General features: G+C 39.0%; 1 protein-coding gene across 1 annotated transcript in view; it reads right to left on the reverse strand.

Annotated features, from left to right (window-relative positions):
- Positions 1-9,797, reverse strand: part of SI (sucrase-isomaltase) — a 52,886-nt gene extending 43,089 nt beyond the window's left edge. Inside the window, 5 exon segments of the mRNA XM_075509038.1 lie at positions 2,675-2,826; positions 3,520-3,629; positions 3,717-3,837; positions 8,125-8,198; positions 9,674-9,797. Of these exon segments, the coding sequence (XP_075365153.1) occupies positions 2,675-2,826; positions 3,520-3,629; positions 3,717-3,837; positions 8,125-8,198; positions 9,674-9,797 (581 nt within the window).
- Between the last annotated feature and the right edge of the window lie 13,039 nt (positions 9,798-22,836).

Here is a 22,836-nt window from a genome sequence, read left to right on the forward strand (position 1 = left end):
GATTCATTCTCCTTCCTTTAGCTCTGCTGAGCTATTGCAGCTGTAACAGTGAACCAGACTCTAGACTCCCCTGATCAGCAAAGCTTTAGGTTGTGACCCCACCTGTGGTGTCTGATGGGGCCAGAAAGGCTTCATTGGGCTTCTTAGGCATCCTCACTCCTGATGGATGGAGGGGACCATCCGTAGGGATGTTTTTCTACAGCCAGGAGTGTGCCCACAACACCACCAAAATGTGGTCATTTTCTATCGTGTGACAAGAATGCCAGGATTTGGGTCATGTTTATCTTAGCGATACAATTAAATATCTCCCTAAGAAGCCAAATGGACAGGAATGCTTGAACTGCTTTGCATTTCCTAAGCAACACCAAATATCATCCTGGGTAAGGATGATATTTGCCACTCCTGCCACTCATGGAACTAACCAAAACATTAAATTTAATTCTTTTTGTAGTTAACCATGTTCATTTTCTCCTTCATTCCTCTAAGATTTTGAACATTTCAAATGGGAAAATGTATCAAAATTGACCCCAACCCAGAAGTAGTTTCAGTTTCCATCAGTCATCAGTTTTTAATTGAAGCAGTCATAAATAGAACGTAATTGTGAGTTAAGCCAGACGTAAGGCAGAGAGAAATTGGAATGGAGCTGATCCTCAGATTTGAAGGTTATCCTCAGCTTCATTAAACCAAGAGCTTACAGGGATCTGCAAAAACACAGTCTTTCCCTGAAAGCAGAGAAAATGACTGTCTTTGAGATGGCAAACTACCTCAATGTGTATTAACATCATACACAATTTCAAAGGAATATGCTTTTATCTACTCACTTTATGTAGTTTTAATTAGAAACTCTTCTCACAGCTGTATTTTCGTGTGATATTTGTGACATTTAACAGTCATGATACTCATACAGAGGAGAGCAACACAACTTTCTCTCGACTTAGGCAAACACAGCCACATTAATTTTAAGGGACTTTATCACTTCAGATGTATTAGTACACTATAACTACATTTATCACTATGAGTATGTCATTATCAGTAAATTCTATTACTCATAAAGAGGTCCTTAAACTATTAAATAAATACACAGTGCATTAGCAATTACAAACACTGCACAAACAAGAGACAAAACCAGGGGAGTTTGGGCTTGCTACAATTTTAATCTGCTCATATTACCTTTTCTTTTTTTTAAAGTTAAAAATACTAACACTTGAGAGAGGCTTCACAGGTCAAATCCTCATCTGATGTATTTCTGTCCACTTTTAATGAGTCCAAGGACTATCATCTTGCCCATCTGCTCATAAACTCTACTGAAACTAGCTTTTTTTGGAGGGAAAAGTTTGTATTTCCAATGAAACTATGGCAATCTTTCAGGTTGTCTTGCAAATGATGATGGTAATCGGTCTATCTGATCACTAACTCTTTCAGGGGGCTCAAGAGTAACAAATGATGATGGAAGGTCATAGGTTTTATAACTGTCTTAATAATTAAGATTTTTGTAATGAACTACAATAAAACATTGGTCCCCACTCTTCCTTTTCCAGAGAGGCCTCCCTTTCATTTGGTTGTTTAAGAGTTGGGGGAAAGCACTCATCTTGTCTAAACAAATTTATCACGGATTTATCTCTGAGGGGCTGCCCTTACCCCATGCTATCAACAGCTTTCTTTGAGATACTCAAACTCAGAGTCAAGCATCTTTGTCATTTGCTTTCTTTAGAGACAGAAAATGCAACCACTTTTATCAAATTAAACACAAGCCTAAGGAAAATATAGACAATCTTCCAGAGCGTTGTTTCAACATGCTTCTGTTAGACTACACTTCTTATTCCCCCTCCATGTACCTGTTTCATCAGTCATGTACACTGAATACCAAGTCCATCTTTTGTGCTCTCTATAATTGCAAATCAATCATTATAGAGGAGTCTAAGCAAGAAAACAGTACTAATAGAGCACAAAATAATTGCTAATTAATTAAACTTGAAGCATTGATAATCCAGCTGGCCTAGCACTCTGACAGATAATCATTCTTGGGCTGATTTAATAAGCATGTTCATCCTGACACTTCCCCCGTCTCATGGGTCTTAAAGCCATGCCGTTAGGTTTGTAGGTTTGTTTTAGTTCTTTATGTATTTTTAGAACCTAAATGGGATGAAAGCATTCAATGTACAAGTCCATCAAATATTTTACTTACAGCATTACATGACCAGCTTATCAGTGGCTTGCACCAACTATTCTTGGGTATCCTAGGTCTAAAGGGCAACCTGGTTTTGGTGGTTCAGGGCTTCAGCACGATTGCAACCAAGAAGATAAAAAGATGCAAGGAAGAGTGTTCCCACGCGATTTGAAGCACCAGCAAGGAGTCCTTCAGATAACAACATTTCCCCAAATTGATGGAAGAAAGCAGCTGTAAGGATTGCCCTAGTATCGGGGGAAAGTGAACAGAGAGCCAGATCTAAAACCTTTCAGACAGAGCTCTCCGTATCACCGAATTTATTTCCAAAGGCCTCACAAGAGTCCTTGCAGAACATCCATCAGTCAGAAGAAGAGGAGAAGTAGATTACATGTCCAAGAGGGCACCTCACATACAGCATCTTGGACACACATTGCTTGCGTGGCAATGGGCTTTCAGAGAAAACCAATGAGATCCGAGTTATTCCGAAAAAGCACCAGTGTTACTTACAGCACTCTGCCATTGCTCACTCGGGTCACCACAATGCCAAAGGGGTTCTGCTTCACATCCACTTTGTAGTTTAAATTGGAGGCTGCGGATCCAGTGAAAGATCGCACATGCTCATGGGGGACTTCAAATCTTTGTGTTTTAGGATCAGTGATCTGCACATAGTTAAACAACAGAAGGGTTGGACTTTTAAAAATGAATGTCTAATTCAAACATTTTCCAACATTAACACACAGTTCGGACTTAGGATATTCCCACCCCTCTCCCAGTCTCCTTTTCTGCCTTCATTGTTATTTACTTCCAACTTTCATGACTCATTTTCAGCCATTTCCCTCATATTACTTGACCCTGTGTTTCCGTGGTTCAGCAGGAACCCACTGCAAGAGGAAGGTCTCCTACAGAAGCTCTGCTCAACCCCAGATCCCATCGATATGCCACATTCATGGCACAGACTGTTGAGTTTTCCACAGAAAACAGAAATCATTGGAAGAGCTAATGTTGTCTGTCAAAAAGGTTGAGACATGGCCAGGCCATAAATAAAAGTAAGTAAATACATTTATCCCCCAAATTTTCCTGTGATGAGGAAAACAGGTAGGTAATATAAAAGCTGAGGTTTTCAAAGGTCTCAGTAATTTTTGATGCAGAAATCCCACTGTGCTAAACCCTCGTTGACCTGATGCATTGCAACAGCATAGAGGACAAAGAAAGGAGGAGCTGAGCACTTCAGTGGGAGTCATGAGTTCATCAGAGGGGTTAATCCAGTCCTCCTAACCTCACTGCACAGTAACAGCCAGCCTGAAATCTTGCATGGAACATGAACCTTAAAACAGCATAGAAAAAAGATTAACCTTGAACCGGAAGCGATTTGGTGTCTGATACTCTCCCGTGAGGAGAACAGTGTTGATATCATTTCCAAAGAGGGAAGGTGATGGCAGCCTTGTTAATGTAGTCTCGAATCCTTGGGAAAAAACACACCTTGCAATGTTACTGTGTTGAATGAGACATTGGCACGTGCATAAATTGGGGAGCTCAGCCCGCAGCTTACCTGCCTGAGTTGATCTTGTCGACCCATCCACTTTGTACCCATGGTTTGAAGAGAAAAAACACCAGGGCACACTGGTATCGCTCACAGGACTCCAGCAGCAGCCACGCAGGGTGCAGGTGCTCTGATTGAAGGACATGAGGGGCACAAATTAGGCAGTTACAATGCACATGGAGTGTCTTTTACCCCAAATACCAGGAACCTTAATAATACCTGCAATCAGATCAACTCCTTTGAAAATCTATCGGGTGAATTCAATGGCACAGAATATGCTACATAGAAAGGATTTTTTTCTGGATTCAGAGTAGGAATGTGCTTATTAGACATTCATTCTTTCTTAAAACCACAAGATCCACAGGCAAAATGAACATTTAAAAAGAATTATTGAAACATTTGAGCTGTGACAGATGCAGTGACCAAAAGTCACACACTGGAGAGGGGGTAAAAGTTATAATTGGTTTAACCGCTTGTAAACATCTGGTTGTTAAACATCTGCATATGCATAATTGATTATCATGTGTAATATCTACTTTTTAATGTAATTTTCCAATATCAGAAAATCAATATCAGAGAATCCAATATCATTGTTTCTGCAGAACCTCAAATTGAGATAAATCAACTTTTTAAAAAAAAAAACCCCAAGCAAATAAACCTATTGTTTAAAGCATATATCTCAGCATGGTGACACCAATCTTTACACTACCTTTCAGTATTCCAATAAGCTACAGTAGCTTTGCTTTGCTGTTAGGAATTAACTTACTCACGCGCTGTTTGCGTGAGCTTCATGTTTGAAGATAAGATTTGGGTAATACATCACTAAGTTTCTGCACATTTTCTCACATTAAAAACCCAACTCATTACTTAGGGCAAAGGGCAGTAGTAATACAACAAGCTTCACTGAGGGCAAAGGGCAGTGTCCGTAAGTGATCTCAGGTATCCAAATCCAACATGCAGATCTTTAAGACCTTTCCCTCCACCTGCCCACTAACAGAAGCTGTTTCTGCCTTCATCTGATTGTGCTCAAATATTTTTAGGTGTTTGTGCCATGCTTATTTAAAATATTCTGCAGCTTGAAACAGGTGGAGATGGTCCAAAATCTCTATTGCTGTTGTCCTTGGTGGCATTTGTTTTTGGGTTATAGAGCCCAACCTGTTTGGTGCAGTTTTTCTCAGCCTCTGAACAGAGCAAAGATAAGCCGCTGCAGCCTAGAAATCATGCAAGTGCTGAAGCAAAGCACAGAGGGAGCTCACAGAGCCACTGGCTTGCGAAGTCTTAGTGCATTTATTCGGTAGCGAGTGCACGGAGTACAGAAATCTCTGCAAAACCACCCAAGATAAAACCCAGATTCACCAAACAGATAAATGTTTGTCTCTCTGTCATGGACTCATCACATCAGAAAACATGTATGCTGTCATTTTCATTAGGTTCCAAGCAAAAAACACGGTTGGAGGAGATATAGTGACTCATTTCCCCCCACATTGATCCGCAAATCAATGCACTTTCTAAGGCTGTGAAAACCCCATGCTCGCTTTCCACCTTCCCAACTCCCACCATGAGAGCTCCCTATTTCCCATTTTATAAAGTACTTCAGAGTAAATGAGAAGAAGCACCAATCCCCTCCAAGACTGCAGAGATCAAAGCTTTGCTCCCTTGCTTCATTTCCTTCATTTCCTTCAAACATAGGGGAATATCCTAAATACATAAAAACAGAGTTGGTACCTCTGTCCTCTTATCCCTTCCTAGACTAGTGACTATCTCATGCAACGCAGAATAGCTTGAAAAACAGATTTTCCTAAAGCCTGGTAGTTCAAGCATCTGCGTTCCCAACTTCATAAGCATGCTTTTCTTTTTCCCCAGCTACTTCTTATGAGCACTTGTTGACTATTTTCAGCAGTTCCTTTACAGTTCAGTGATATTCTTACAGCTAGATCTTATTCCAGTGGCTTTGTAAGCTATAGCTCTGTATTTTTGTGGCACATTGAGCTTGCTGCATAAGGAAGTAAATACAGAAGTGCAAGACTGGTTATGCCTGACACAAGGAAAGGAGCAGAGTTCATCCAAAGACACTGGAGAGGCTGTTATAAAAGCTATCATTTAGTGTAAATAAAGAAGTGAGCTGATCACAGCCTCTGAGCTATAAAACCAGCATAATAGATACCAATACCCAATAAAGCCAAAGAGAAAGTCAAAGCTTAATTAGAAATAATCCTACAAGGAAACAGTTTACGCTGGGGTACAGTATGAGATGGCTTCTGAACATTGAACTGACCACCGAGGATTAAAAGAATAGCTTATCTCTGTGTTGAACTAAAATGTTTCCCTTACGTGCACCCAAACAAACCTCTGCCAGCAGGATATTTTGGGGAAAAAAAGCCACACAAACCAAACCAAAAACAACAATAGACCCTTTCCCCAGGCTTTCAGAGGTACCAGTCCAATAATGGACTACAGTAGCTCTGCTCATGGTAATTCATTTTTTACTGGTGCGTTCTTCTTGTCTAATCGAACTTCATGGCAATTTTCCACAGCAATGAATAGTTAATAAATATCTACTTGCTTTCAGCATGTCTATCTTCGTCAACCCTGTGATCAGTTAATAAATAGCTATTTGCTTTCCATACTTCCATCCTCTGTGATCCTACTCATTTTCTGGCTTCATCTAGGACATCGTCAGTGAATAAAGCAAGCAAGACAGACACTACCCTGCTAGATGAGCTTAGGCAAATCATAATTGACCCAGCTGCTGTTTATTCTGAAAACCACTAATGGAAACCACTACAGAAAGTTAGGTTATTCTCAGCAGGTACCTGTAGTTTTACAGCTCTGCTGGTTGCTGTATTAGAACGGCCTAAAGAAGAACAACCAAAATGCTTCCAGGAGAAAATTTGTACAGGAATGAACGGACACACTGGGGTGGGACTCTGCCTTGTGTCAGGCATGCACCTAACAGCTTTCATCAGGGCGCAGGTTAAAGGTGATATTTATCTCTGACCCTGTGAAATCTGCTGCCTGGTCTCCACCAAGGAAAGAACAGATTCAGGAATCATTTCTTGTACCTCTAATTCCAGAGCAGGTACCCCAATGTTCAAATCTGCATCTGGCCCTACTTTTCTGCTGGTGTCCATAATTTGATAATTTCTCATTTTTGCTAGTCACTGATGGTAAAAAGCAAGGGCAGACTTACAATAGGGCTTACAGTTGCAACCAGAGCACAACTATTTCCTGCACTGTATGATGAGTGCAGCACTTAACGTGGGGTGACTGGTCCAAAGGTAGCACTTAATGTGGGGTGACTGGTCCAAAGGTAGTAATTAAAGATTAAAGTCATCTGCATGACTGCTCCTACCGTGGTGTGCTTGCTCCTGGGGGGGTGAAGGAACCGAAAGAGTAGAGGAACAGGCTGTGAATTGAATCTTTGCTAACCTGTTTGCCCGCAGGACTTTATTGAACTATATATCATAGCAAAACCCTTGGCATCACAGAAGCTTTAACAACTGTCACTTCTGGAATTAGACTGGGAATTTCCTCGGAGATTGAGACAGCTGGTTAATCATTTTTTATATGTCTGTGAATGACATAAACATCACGCATCATAATATATTCACTATTTTTTCTCCTAAACTGGACCCCCAAACCAAAGAAAGATGCCAGGCATCCACCAGCTTCCATCAAACAACAAGAATATCCATTGGAAAGATGAAAAATATTAATGATATTATAATAACAAAAATAGTAACAATAATAATAGCCTTTCAAGACCAACCACTACAAAAATGTTCTGAGTATGACAGCACTGAAAAATTAAGATGATACTACTCACTGGGAATCTTAACTCATAGATTCTTAAGCCAAAGGGTCATTTCTAAACTCTGCACTCTCCCAGATAAGAGACACCACAACCAAGAAAGGAAGATGCTGAGATTCAAATTGCTTCTGAAAGGAAACTGTGACCATGTGTCTTATATTATAATAGCCTTGTGCATCTGGGTAAAGTGCATCTTCACCTGCTATTTCTGAACTATTATAAATGCTAGTACTTGACCATCAGACAAAAAGAAACTGTTCAGGCAAAGCTGTTAGAAGTAAAGAGTGACTTTTTTGCACTGCTTGATGTCTGACTACTTGTGTTTCCACCTGTCCCAAAACCAAACTGCTGGGGAGTACTTTGGCAGGGGTCTTCAACCTTTGACAGCAAACTGCTGCAGTGGCGAGAAAAATCAGACCTTCTGTCAATGGGCTGAAATGGGTTATACAGGAGTTCAGCTTCCCTGCAAAGTGTTCAGACAGTCACAGATTAAAAAAGGTTAAGAAAACAACTGATATAGTAGAGACAAGTTACATTTTAGTAACTAAGCATGAGGCTTTATGGGATAAAGCCTATCTTCTGATTCTTTCTAGAATGTTTTCAGACCTTTGTTGCTACTTGATCCGGGATGCAGTCAATTCTCTCTGCTATTAATATGTTCGGACATTCTGGCACAAATTCTGTTAGGGAAATAAATTAATGAGTTATTACCAGGATTTCCAAAACGTATACTCTAACCACTAATATAGATTCAAATGAGTGTAAACTATTGCTAGTGTGATTTATATTACCGTTGAAAAATTGCACACAATTTCTGATACAGGGTTTTTTAAAAGTTTTTGAACGTATGGGTGACATTGATAATTACATTTCTTACTGTATACATTGATCCAGTTTTCAGTAAGTCCTGTAGCTCTATATGCACTGCTTCTTGTGAAAATATATGCTACATTAAAATTGGAAGGACTTTTCTGTTTTGTATTGCGCTGCTGCTCTCTTAGATGCTCCTTCCCCTGAAATACTGTTCTTCCACAGGAGCGTGAATTAGAGCATCAGGTAAAAGCACCTTAAAGCTCCATTAAGATGCTCCATTAGATTTCAGGTTTGTCGGACCGAATTTAAGGTGACCTCTTGGCAACTTTAGCTGACAAAAGGGTACCCAATGGTTGTTTTCTTTTTTACTTGACATATTTTGGAACACTGTATATGTTTGTAATGAGAACTACAAAGTAGAAATCTTGTCTCAGGCTGAGATGCACACGGACTCGCCTGCTTGCATTATCTGCAATATACACGCTTGCATGTTTTGCTCAGGGAGACCCATACTCACCTTGAGACTGAAACAGGCAGAAAATATGCAGATATTAGTCTGTAAGGGCAACCATACTAAAACACTAAGATGTTTGTTGTGTATTAGTAATTATTTTCATTTTACTGCCATTTTCACCTCCAAGCTTTTTGCTTCAATCCTTGTGTGCAAATGGGATTACTCACACAAAATGGAACCGTATGTAAAGCACGGTGCTCTATATCACACCCCTGTAAGACAAGTGGTTTCTTATGTACCAATACATTGGTACCTAATGTACCAATACATTAGCAGGAAACACTGTAGGTTTTTATGGTTATAGGCTTTTTTTCCACACAATTTGGCTGCTCCCACATAGTCTCCCTGATCCCTTTTCTTCTTTCAGTGTTGTCTTTTTTATGTTCAAAAATTTTGAAATCATACTAGTTCTATATTTATAAAACAAGTCCAGCCTTTGGAGGAATGGATAAAAGTTTTTTTCATGACAATAAATTCCAAGTCACGTTATTTATTATGTTCATGACTGGTAACTTTACTCATATTATCTGTAGGAAGAATTGACTATGAGTCATCTTAGGGTAATGATAAGAACATAGCAGTAACACTGAGAGTCAGTACTTTACAGTGTTTGTTTTTTTTTTACAGCGCTTAGAGTGTTGGGTTTTTTTTTTTCATCCCTTGAATGTCCATGTTCTTGAAAAGTCTGAATCAAACAGTGATAGAAATGATGGCAACAGTTCATTCCTGAAGCTCTGTGGCATTTACAATAGTCTCAGCAAGCAGAGATGAGCAGTTCCCACTCAGGGTTTTTGCTCTGGTCCTACAGCAGCAATGGGAAGTACTTACCTGTAGTTTTGACTCCGGATTGTCCTGATGCTAAAAGCCCAATGAAGACACAGGTTATGACGGCCACCAGGCAGAAGAGGACGATCAGGGTGATTTCCAGCCCACTAAACTTCCTCTTGCCCATCTAGAGCCAGAGAAACACCATTCATATAAGGAAAACAGAAGTAACAGCTTTGAAAACTCTATAAATTACACTACTAATTTAATAATTTAGAAAAAATTATAAATTATTCAGGATTTAAACCATGTCCCCTAATCCCGGGGTTTAAATAAAACACTCCTTAAGGACTACGTGCAATAAATCTCCTATTCAGGATAATCCACACAGTGCAGATTACTGCGTTATTACACTAGTGGGCAATCACTGAGAAATGTATTTTGTTCCCTGCAAACCACTTCATACTCAAAGAACAATTTTCTCCTGAGATTAACTATGGAGTTTCTTACATGTTACTGAAATTCCTGAAATGGAAAACAAAAAAATCCCTTCCCTTTTTTTTTATTTTTTTCTTTTTTTTTTCCCAAGTTTTCTTCCTTCTTTAGAACAAACACAAACTATATCCTGTTTTATAAAGCAGGATGTTGATTTGTTAAAAACGTACTTGACAAAGCCTCTAATGAGCTCTGATAGCATGCTCGTGACACTTGGGAAAGGCAAGACACAGGTAACAAGGTAAATTACTTATTTGTAAAGTGGGAGAATATATCATGCGTATAATCCCATGGGATTTCACAGGGGCTGCAGTTCAGTGAAAGCAGAAGAAACTGCCACGAGAGGTACACTGGTTGCTGCTGAAATCACAACTGAAACAAGGGAGAGGATGTAGGTGGAGTCAGCGCCTTAGAAAGCTGTGTAAAACTTGTGTTTTCCCCAGTATTGCTTTTTTTGTGAGGCCCAGTGGAGCAAGGCGTGCTGCGCCGGGGGGCTGTGCTGGCTGCAGAGCCAGCTGCTCAGCCCTGTGCGAAGAACAAGACTGTACCATTAACGTTGAACTGTGCACCAGCAATAAAACTAATTAAAACTAATCTCCAGCATCCAGATCAATATACATTGGCAGCTGCTACTGCATTTTACATTTGGTTAAGAACACTTAGCTTTATAAAACAGCCTTAAATACAGAGAAATTGGTTCTTTTTAGTTAAAGCAAGGAAGTGTGGGAATACATGTGCATTGCACTGGCATATCAAAACACTTTCACATGTTTTAGTGATGACCCAAAGGAACAAAAAATACTTTAGAAGAAGCTTTTGTTTGTGTGAAATAACAGTTTAAGTCTATTGTATATTCTTGCCTCCCATTTCTTCCAAGTATATCCTGTCACCCCAGCTGCACCCTTATTCATGGAAATCCCACAGCCACAGGAACAAATGAAGAGTAAAAGCAATACTGGCCCATCCACAGTCCCCAGAAGAGTAAAGCTAGTACTTAGAAAATGAAGTCTTTTCAGTACAGTAATTAATAGAGAAGCTTTTATAAATAACAGTGCTATTCATATTTTCTCCATTAATATCAAAATTTATAGCCATTTTTAATATTATGATTATTGTTAATCCCCCAGGGAATAGTGTATTTAAAGTCTGCAACTACATTGTATATTGAAAAGCATACCTTTTAAGGCCTGTTCTTTACAGTGAATAAATCATATTCCAGCAGCTACTCTCCTGAGTTCCCTTTAACATTGCCTAAATACATGTTGACTAGGAATCCTAAAAAGTAACATTCATTTTTCTGATAACTAGAATTTTATGGAAGTTCTTGTCATCAAGCCCTAGCTCTCCCTCCCTGCCTCCAACTATAACGCTGCACTTCAGTTCTTTCCTTCTCATGGTCTCCCCCGAGACCTGAGACTTTGGAAATAAGGCTTTATAATTTATAAATGTAAGTTCTGTTGTGTGATGTGTACTCAGCAGTGAGGTAAACGTCTCCAGAAACTTGGATGCAATAAAATTAATGCCATACCTTAAAGCCCCTCTGCTTTCTTCATCTGCTGCTCTTGATTGTAAAGCTCAACATCAAAACCAATGCTTTATCCTTTGTTGTTATCAGCTATTGCATTGTTTGTTAACCACTCTACCAATGGCAGGTACAAACATAATTACAGGCAGATTGCAGAAACTCTTTGGACTAAACATAGTTACTGTGATTATTGCAGCCAAGGAATGGCTGGTTAATTAATAATATTTTGGTTCAATATGATGCATCACGTTCTGCAAATGAGAGAAAAGTGGCAATAAAATGCCAATAAGCTTATCCATGTTGCATGACTAAACTGTTTTTATTCTCTTCTTTTTCCATATCTTTGTTACTAGAACCGTCATGGAACCTTCACATTCTTTGTCTATCATTTCTTCTTTAAGCACCACAAGAAGTCATTAAATGTTCCCAAATGAGGAAAAGAGCTATTAAAATAGTTGCAAGAGAGAATTGAATTTATGACCATTAAAACTTTTTTAGGAACGAACTATAAAGTATTAATTTTAATATTAATATAAACACATTTCATGGGACACTAACAAAAAATGTCAAAACCAGAAGAAAAAGATGAAAGACTAACATGGAAAAGAGTTCATGGGGGAGAATATTAAATCATAATCTTAATATGAAACCTTCATACATAACTGGGTTTTGTCTTTTTCTCACAACAGATAGGTAGAATCTTAACATTAAATCTTTATTTTCCAAAGGAAAGCTTTCAATTCGTACTATTAAAGTATTTACAAGTTATTTTTCAGTAACGTAGAAATGTCTGAGAAGTGCCACTTGTAGTTTTTGAACTGTTCACAAATCTATTCAGTTTCCTGAATATCTCACCTCCCACTGTGAAGTGCAGGAATGAGATGTGTCCTCTCTGAGCACAAAGGGAAAGGTCCTCTTTTCCTTAGTCAGCACTTAAAAGAAAGAAAGAAAATCGATCATATATATAGAGCACTGGGGCTCTCCTGTAACCATCCATCTTTACACAAATCAATGCCACCACTCTCAATGACTCTGTTTTTGAAATGCAGCCTGTTATTTAGCTATCTCACCCTCTCCATTTCATGTAACATCATGCATGTCCGCCTGTCTGCAAGTAAGCTCTGGAAATGTAATTCTAACATTCCTCTCAATATTGCTAATATGCTGCTTTATGAGTGCATATTGAGAAATAATGGTTTCACATGGATTATGACGGTATCAATGGTTTGGGAGGCCTGGAGGTTTTGTTTGCTGTGTATCTGTTTTCCAAGGTTTATATCTTCATTTAACTGTTCCAGGAAAGTACTCAGTCCGGCAAAGCATATGGCCATGTGTTTCATTTAAACATGTCTGCAATCACCCTGCCATCAATATAACCATTTGCTTAAGTGCTTTCCTGAATTCATGGTGCTACAAACTTATATTATCAATCACCCAATGAACATTTTCTATGCAACTTGAGAGCATAAAAGCACTGAACAAAAAGGTCTCACAAGAGGGTTAACCAGCAGGTTTCCTAGCTGCGTATATTTTCATTAGTCTACAAAGGATATCAACAGCAGGGCTTTCAGGTCAAGATGTGATATTGAACTCCAAGAAGCAGGAATGGGGAAGGCTCTTCAGTTGGGGACACTGAGAGACCATAAAGACAACCAAGAACTCTATTAAATCAAGAACTGGAACAGCATGGTCTCTGCTGTGTCCTGCTTTCGTTTCCAGGAATTAAGAGCTGATTCATTTCTGACAGCTGGTAAGCAGAATTGCTAGAAGCCCAGGGGTATAGGCTAAGCTGTAGAGAATAGCATAGGAAAACAAGCTAGGAAATTAGGTACTTTTAAAAATGTAGTAATTTAAAAAGAGACATTTATCTAGTTTTTAACAGGTCCATTTTTAATTAAATCACATACAACTTGAAAAACTTGTTAGGTGGTCATAGTTAGCTCCCTGGTTGTATTCTTTCAGACAGTTGTGCTAATAATTGAGTTTTCAGCTAAGGGACCATGTTAGGAAAAAGAAATAGCTTATGCTTTTTCTATGGTTTCACAAGGTTTGTTTTTTCACTGTTTCAGTATCAAACATTTACTTTAAGTTACAGTTTGGAGCCCTTAATTCCTGCAAGAAGAGGCTTGCAGATTACCAGTTCAGTCAGCAACATAATCATTAACCATCATGGAAGGACATCTATCACGGATCCAAGGGGAGCACACTCCTGTACTCCCCACATGTGATGTTTGCATGGCTGAAACCAGTCTGCAATCACAGTTCAGCAATTTGGGAGCTCTTCAGTGCAGCTATGGTCATATTCAAGGAAGAAAGAAGGCTGAGCAGTTTTTAGAGGCAGCAATGGGGAACCCTGTGCTCAAAGACTCATCCCTCAAGTCTGGGAGAAAGAAAGTATCTTGATTTACCTTCTGCACATGACAAGGCAGCTGCCAACTGAGGTCTCCTCCCTCTCTGAAATACTAGATGCAGCCCTTGTTCCTTCAGAAGGAGATATCAGCCCTTATCACCTTTCTGTGTACTGAAGCGCAAGTGACTGTTCAGAGCAAAGAGCCTGCGCTCCACTCCCAGGTCAGCTACTCATTAGCTAACTGTCAGCTGCCAATCATCATGCACTCATCATCTGCTTGCTGCATGATTTTTCCATATGGGCAATAAAGATGAAAATAGTTCTGTGAATGCTTCTAAAGTCTTTAGATGAAAGGCACCATGTGAAAGCAGGATAATGGTCTTACCAAGACACAACCTGAGACAAAACCAGGCAAAGATGGGAAAGCTTCAGTGAGAGCTGTGAGAAGATTCTGCTTTAACAACTTATATAGTTTAGATGTGAACAGATTTGCATTACTCTGGTGTGAACAGAATATTGTAGGGCCTCAATGAAACATATCTGCCACTGTAAGGTCACATTAAGTGAATTACGGTTTGAGTAGTGATGTATAGAGCTTTTTACCTAGGGAACAGAAGAGGGTCCAGCCTCTCCAAGGAGTCACCGGATTGTTATCCCAGAGAGTCTTACGGCCCCTGAAGTTTCGGGCTGCTATGCTCTGCTGAACAAATGCCTTGTGGTCTGTGACCTGAGGTGCTGGTCTCCAGTGACCTGCTCTAGTAGGAACACCCCATGGCTCCCCCGCACTCGGGTTCCTCTCCCAGGTATGGGGACAGGGGGACCATGCACAAGTCCCTCCCTGGCAGTACAGGCACAGTTGTACTACAGTTTATATCTAAATATATCTGCATAGATCTGAACATTACAGATCTTGCACACATTGAGTAATAACTTACTTTTCCTGAGACAAAACAAATATCCTAGTTGGGCAAAAGTTAAATAATTGGGTCAAATCAACATTTTGGTGAGTCTCAGATTCTACGTGATACAATTGAACGGGTTGTTGGCAGGACACCCGATCTGTTCCTGCCATAACTCTGCTTTTCTGTAAGTCGGTTTATACTGGTGATGAATTTGCTCCCAAGAATTTCAGGACATGTTGGCAAAGTAATGAGGCAGGTGCACGCAAGCAGAATACCAGTCCAAATTCAGCACAGCTCTTAAAGGGCTCCTGGGAAACCCTTGATAAAATTCCACCATCAAATAACATGCAGATCTCATGGATGTTACTCCTACCCCCAAAATCTTCCTCTTTGACACTGAAATCACAGAAGACTTGTTCCAGTGTTCAACTAAAAAAAACCCCAAACTTTCAAAAATAGAAGCACAGCTCCTCTTCATACTGAAAAAGATCAGGTTTTTAGAAATTCCAGTAGAACAATCCCAGCCCATAGAGAGAGCTATAAAATATATAGTGCTGAAGCAGAGGTTGGAGACTAGGACTCCTTAGTTTGAGAGTCTAACTCAGTAAGATACTTAGTAAGAGTATCTTAGCCTTCCAGCTGAAGTCATTGCATGTTCTCTCTGGCTTGACCAGAACTGAATTATTAAACTACCCTTGCACTGCTAAACAGTAGCAAAGAAAAATGTAGGTTGATATGTCTTCCCCTTCATTTTCTATAGATTGTACCTTATTTTCTTCATCACGTGAGTAAATGGAAACCTGGATAAAATCCTCAGACCTTTGGAGATCACCGCCAAGCAAGGTAAGGTGTGATGAGTGGTGGAATTCAACCTGAAGAAGGCTCAGCACACACCTTAACCAGTTCTTCAGCATTCTTCTAAGACTGCAGTGAACATCTGGAATGAGCGAAGTGGCTCACAGCACAGCTTTTTCTGCTGCACCACCACCTTCCAGGGCTCTACCAGCACCTGTGAGCTCCATAAGGAGATGAACTGCAAAGAAAACACCTTCAGAAAGTTCATTAATGGCTATAACAAAGTAAATCTTGCCACACCATAGGCATAGTCTTCTTCTTCTAAGCTTCAATAACCAGTGTTCAGAATAGAGCTTTGAAAACCAGCGTGAGGCAGCTCTTTTATGGAAATTTCTAGAGAGAACCCTTACCAGACTTCCCTGGGAAATTTTTATCGCAGCTTCAAATCTGAGTGTGAAGGCACACTGTTGTTCAGCTTTGCAACATGTTATAGGCTGCTGAAGAGGACACAGAAGATTCCTCTGTTTAGGAAAAAAACAACTGTGAATCAATTTTAAGGAGAAACTGAGCAAGAAAACTCCTCATGAAGAAAATAAGAATAAAAAATCCATACCTGCCCTGGAGTCTCCTTCAGACATCAAACTGAGATTAATGCGGATCTGGCCAAGCAAGACAAAGAACTGGGAAAACCTCACAAATGCATTGCAAACATTTTTTTCCCCCAAAGAGACTCTGGAGAGAATGAATTTGAATTCATTCAAGGTTGTCTCATTTTTCCAAAGCACCTCACAATTCAACATCAGATACTGTGAGCTTGGTCTCAGACAAAAGTAGTGTTCATTTTATAGCAATTGACAGCCAAAAGTTTTTTATTTTGTTTACTAACCAGATACAGAAATAATGTCAGTTAAATAATTTCATTGTCATGGAAAAGTAGAACATGTTTGAAGTTCATTTTCAAAGTATGTGTAGTTCTTTTAAAAGAAATGTAATTAGACATTGTATAAACTCTATCTTTTGTAGATAAATAGGTTTCTGTGTGTCTAAACCATGGGTCTTTATCCTCATTCAAAAACCACTTTTGAGCCAATAAAGTATGGCAGATGTAGTGAACATAGTCTAAAATTGAATCCCAGTGAATATGAATTTTTATTAGGTCAAGTTAGAGATCAGTACAAGCCATGATAGTGATTGCAAAGATAAGAATTCCAACTGAACGTACAGAAATTTTGCAGCTCTTAATGCAAATGAGGAAATTACTTGTTGTGAATCTCTAAAATACAGCAATCATTGCTGAAAGTCGTACTGTAGTTAGTGCAGTACACGTTTCTCAGGTGCTTGTGATGATTCAGTTAAGACCTGAAATCAGAGAAAAAATGTTATACCAAAGCTTCTAAAAAAACCCCAAGCCTCTCATTCTTTTTTTATAGCTAGTGAACACAAAAAGCAGGAACTGAGAAGGAGTCTGGTGTAGAAAAAACAAGTGTCATGATGGTTTGAACCATAATCATGAATATAAATCATTTGATTATGTCTGTAAATTAATGACTGTTGTTATTCAAGATAGCAAATGGTAGGTCTTAGTAGAGTCAAATCTTATGCATTGCCACTATTTATTATTTATCCTTTCAGCTGAGAAAGGAATTACAAGATTGCTTGAAAAATGTAAATTTTCTCTTTGGCCATTCTTGCTTCAAAATGTGGAAATATCAAAACGTGTTTGACAGCGTTACTTGATCAAAATCTATTGTCTGCTTCTTTATTTTTTAAGCTGTAATGAGATAACATTAAGGATATTAAAAAATGTAAAGTGTCCTACAAGCAAGTGATTTGAACCTGTCATTTGTAGCTGACAATGTTAACTTTAGAATTTACTTCACTGCCTATAAATAAAGGGGGAAAAGGAGAATTAAATTTGCTTCCAGCTAATTGCTAGCTCCTGATAGTACATAAAATTCAAAAGTATACCACCACTAACCCTCAGCTACATCCTCACAGCTCTGCTCTGCCATCTCAAGGATGCTCCAAAGGGGTTAGCATTGTCCATGTCTTTAAGGAAGCTTTGGGCTGCTGCAGCACATTCACACTGAAGCCTACTGAGGGCATCTGCAGCTCTATAAGGTCCAAAAGCTGGCCCCATGCCACCCCCCTCAAACTTATTCGTGTCCCCCCTCCTTCACTTTGACCTTCTTAAGAGTCAGACAGTCTCTTTAGCAGCGACCTGATCTTCCTGCTCTGCTTTGGGCAACAGGAAAGGCATTTTTGATTTGCAGTTTGATAAAAACACCCATCATAGCAAAGCTGAAAAGAATCCCAAACAAACAGGGAAGTTTAATTCATTAGTACTAGTACTTATTCCTCCTCAAATATCTGAATTCACAGTTTGAGTCAGCTAGCAAAATTACTTTAACGGAGCTCAGATCCTTTTTCAAGAAATGCTGACTTTTCAGAAAATGAAGACATTATTGAAGGGTGGAACTTGGCAGTGTATTAAATCTGAATTGTTCACAAGGCATGTCATAAGCTGACAGACCAAGCCCATTTTGGAGTCTTATTGCTGGGAATAGCTGTTAGGTTTTAGTCTCAAGACTTCATTCTCTCAAGTTCTTCAGCCTCATGTGATTTTTTTTTTTTTTTTTTTTTTGGTGTTCCTTCCTATCTGAAATGTACTAGCAGAAAGGAATCTTCACTTCTGCTAGCAGATCTAGAGACATCAGAGACATTTTCTGAACATGGACACATCAAGGTTAACATTCAAATTACAGTTCTTTGCTTGAGTAGAAAAAGGGTATTGCTTCATATGACACCTAATTGGTGAAAAATTAAAGAACTGGTTTCAGGAAACAAAAATGCATGTATCGGGTATTAAATCTCTTTAAAAAGAGAGTCCTCCTCCTCCTCCTCTTGTGAGTCAATACCAAAGAGTGAAAACTGTGTCTTAAACCTCCCAAGGCATGCCATTAATTTTTTGCCTTCTAGAAATTGATAAATTCACATATGTGCTTAACGAAAGCACGTACAGTCTAATAATTCCACCACAGGCAAAACAGAGTCTTGGATTTAAGAGCCCAAATCACCCCAGTCTGTATTTAGGCTGTCAAAATGCACACTAACATAAAATAAATACTTATACGACTACCTACTTGTGCCAGGTTGAAGACACATATGCATAGAACACTAGGAAGCCCAAGAGTCTGCCAACTCCAAGGATTCTTGAGTCATACATCAGGCAGATCCAAAATAGCAATCAATAGATTTTTTAATGCTATTAAAAACACCACCACCACCACTGGGGACTCTCTCTAAGTTTCTTGGTTTGTGAAGTTGCATACGCACATTTTTTATTCTTTTTTGCAACCAGGAAGGATGGAAACTTTAGTAATACTTTTTAAGTGAAGGTTAATATCTTCACTTCATTAGAGAAATAATGAAAAAAAAAGGATACCAAGTATTTTAAGATGAAATTATGGAGCTGCAACACTGACATTAACCTAAAAGCAATAAAAAACTCCAGTTAGTAAATAACACTCAAAACACACCTTATTAAGTCCTAACTTCATTATCCACAATTCCTAACCTATTACATTTTTTTCAGGTCATTATTGAACAAAAGCTGAAATGACAGATTGTCTCCCAGCTTTTGGAGCGAGGAAAAGATAATTCTGAAAGTAGCTGCTTAATGAAATCACTGTTTTGACCCTTTGCATTTTTTTGTCAAAGCTTGTCTGCTGACTGTTTCTATGACTTTCCTTGTCCTTGCTGCAGATGGTCCTCCAGTCAGCGCCTGTGCTTCTTGCTGCTACTGAGCAGGAAACAAAGCAAAGCCACCATCATTATATACCAATTCCTCGCCAGCTTTTTACTTATTTAGAAATTTTATTACAGTGCATTATTCAGCTTTGCATTTTTTCCAATAAAAATAATAGATGTTCATTGTAAGAAAACAAAAGGATTAAAGACTTGAGAGCTTTTTTAAAAAAAGGGGGAATATTTAATATTTACATATTTGTAATAATAACTGAAAGATGTGAATAACATCAGTGCCAAGAATCTAATTTTCTTATGCCTCCATTTCTATATGGTAATTTAGTAAGCACTCAGCAGGCGTGCTGGTCTGCATAAGTGACACGAGGGCTCATGCAAGCAGTATGGATCAGCTCATACTTACACCATTCAAGAAATGGGAAACTAAGTTCAAAGACAGATGATCTCCATTAGTGTAGTCCCCTCCATGTCATTTAACCTACACAGTCACTGCTAAACTGTAGCCTTGCTCCTAGTGGGTATGTTTGTATCGCTAATATGAAGGATTAAAATCCTCAAATGTTAAATAATCCCCTTAGATGCTTCTGTTTTACACACGCATGCCTTACAAACCCTTAAAGATACTGATCATACTGGTTTCAAGGTTTTCTCTCTAAACACAACAGCTGGAAGATTTTTTTTTTTTTAAAAAAAGATATTTTTACTGTCACTTATAGGGAGACTCGTATTTACACCCAGTGCAGAGAAGCCTCAGCCTTCCTCTTGTGCAAATCTGTATGCATTGACTGACTTTGCTTAACTGAATTGCTTCCTACTCGCTGAAGATCTGGTGTGTTCAGTAGAAGGTTACAACTCGTTTTCCCTCTTCCAGATGTCCAGATTAGAAAATGTGACCCTTTTCTTCAGCTCACTGGATCTTCTTCTAAAAGCTCCATAGGTACGCTGATCCTTCCTTGAGTCCTAAGTGAGTTCAGAGACCGCAGCAGCAAACAATATAAAGGTGCAAGGCACGGAGCGTTTGCTGGGCTGCCGTTCTCTGTCCATAACGTTTCTTTCTTGACAGTCCGCTCACATCATGGGTACAGCAAACACCACAAAAACCCAGTCAAGGTACGGTAGCTGAAAATAATTAGAAGCGGCTCCAAAAATCAGCAGGTACAGTTTTTACATGTTCAAGGAAGACACAAACACCCCTGCCCTCTACACCTTCACGTGTTCACACCATCGTTCATTAACCAGAAGACTCGTGTACCTTGCAGCTCATTTGAGGTTCTTTAATATCACTGTCACCGCAAGGCTCAGCACCAGAAATTTTTGCATTGCTCTATGCCATTAATATATGTTGGTTTTTACCTTATCCTTAAGATGTGTTTACGCTCCCCACACGACAAACCTCCCAGCACAGGTATATTACCTCGTGGCCACTCTATTTCCATTCCAAGACTCTCTCTCATACAATCTCCTCTCCTTTAAACACCTCTGCAAAATCATGAGTCCAAACTGCATTATTTGCATTTAACACTGAATTCCTTGCCTCAAGCTCTTGCCATTACTTCATATAATCAAATAGGGAGGAAAATACCTTAGTGATTCAGTCTGGGGTAGAAAGCTACTAGGACCAGGCAATCCTCTCCTCTTTGATGGCTGCTGGGAGAACAAAGCTCCCCGTCTAGCCTGCAGCTCAATGATTTTGCAACTTGAGTGACCCCATGGCACACAGGAGGGTCTGAACAGAGTCGCGATCTGCGGAGAGTTGGGCACGTATGTGTCCCACAAGATCAGCAGTAGACAATGGCTCTTGAAAGAGAAAAAGGCAGGAGAGACACGGAGAGAGAACGGAAAGACAGGAGCAGGGCACTAGCCAAACCGAGGCAGAAAACTTGATCCCATCATTTTTGTAGTCTAAAATTGGTGTCTCTACAGAATGCAAAAGTGGCCAAGGAGCATACTGATGACGTTTTTTCCTGAGAGCAGGATAACTTTTATGATAGGTGCCTATGTGGCTCCCATAAGGAGCCAAGGTTGCCACACAGCCAGCAGCAGAAGGGAGTGTCTGCAACATCCTTGGGCGAACAGGAAAACTACGGGTTATGCTAGAGCCAAGATGAGTTGGCAATTACTTCCATAGTGACCAGCATACAAGAAGCACCCTAAGAAGTACCCCTTAAATTACCAAAACAACGGCAGCAGCTCTGCAGGGCCTCGGTAAATAGTTATCCCTACAGTTAATATTGAACCATGTTATTAAGGAAGTATTGATAAAGAAGCAATCTTTTACTAACTCTAGAGATTTAACAATGCATCACTCACTCTAGGAAAACTTTGCTCCAAGGAAGGAATAGCTTAATGACCAGTGTGACCTTGTACTGTCTATAAAGTTTACTAGAGTTGAATAAAGAATTTAATTTCAGTTGATAATACACTTTTGTGAACATATATAATTAACCCAAATTAATTTTAAAATGAATAAAGAAATTGGGAAATTAAAGCAAATGAAGTCGTTACTATAGTAATATGAAACTTTGCATAACAGTCCTAATTTATCATTAAGGAAATATGAAAGCTAATGAATTCAGTACGTGACATCTTTTCACAAAGGAGTAACTTTACCTAATTTTAGCCTGAGAAGACTTTTTTGTAACTCCTATTGAAATCCTATTTCCTCTAACAACGGGCCCCACAGCCGGGAAATTTTACCAGAAAGATTTTCAAAATTAGGAATGCAATATGACATTTTTTTCCCTGAAGCATCACCAAGATCTCCCAATGCTAATGTGTTTATATTTTGACATATCTAGTAGATTCATGGTATTGCTATGTCATAAGAAGGATGAAAAGAAAAGGTAATGTAGTCTTTAACAATAGGTATAGTTTTTTAAAATAGGTATGGGGTCATACCTATGCGTAGTGTAGGATGAATCAGGTCTTCTGTAAATTCTTTTCAACATCTTTTTATGTATAAAGGAAAAAATGTAAGCTTCAGAATACATGAGATCACTTTCCATATAATTTTTAGTACTTCTCCTTCTGGTTCAAGTTCTGTACAGCACTATTACCCAAAGCTGTATTCCAATAATATTTATCTCAAATCAAACACTTGACTGTAACATATGACACTTCATTGCACTATAATAGCTTTGTATTGTCTTACATGACATTGTCAGACACAAGCCAAAGGAGAACAGGGATCTCCGAATGGAACTATTTTAAGAAAGGAAAGACTACTCCCAAAGGAAAGTACTACTTGGAGTAGTTGTGTTAATTCTGAATTCTGTAAGATAATGCTTTTAAAAGACAGATCATATCCATTGAAAATGCTTCTACCTGTTAAATAATCTGTAGATTATTAAAAATCTACACAACTAAACCTAAAAAAAAACCCAATCAATTTGCC

The sequence above is a fragment of the Mycteria americana genome, chromosome 7 (assembly GCF_035582795.1).
Source record: "Mycteria americana isolate JAX WOST 10 ecotype Jacksonville Zoo and Gardens chromosome 7, USCA_MyAme_1.0, whole genome shotgun sequence".
Lineage (NCBI taxonomy): Eukaryota > Metazoa > Chordata > Aves > Ciconiiformes > Ciconiidae > Mycteria > Mycteria americana.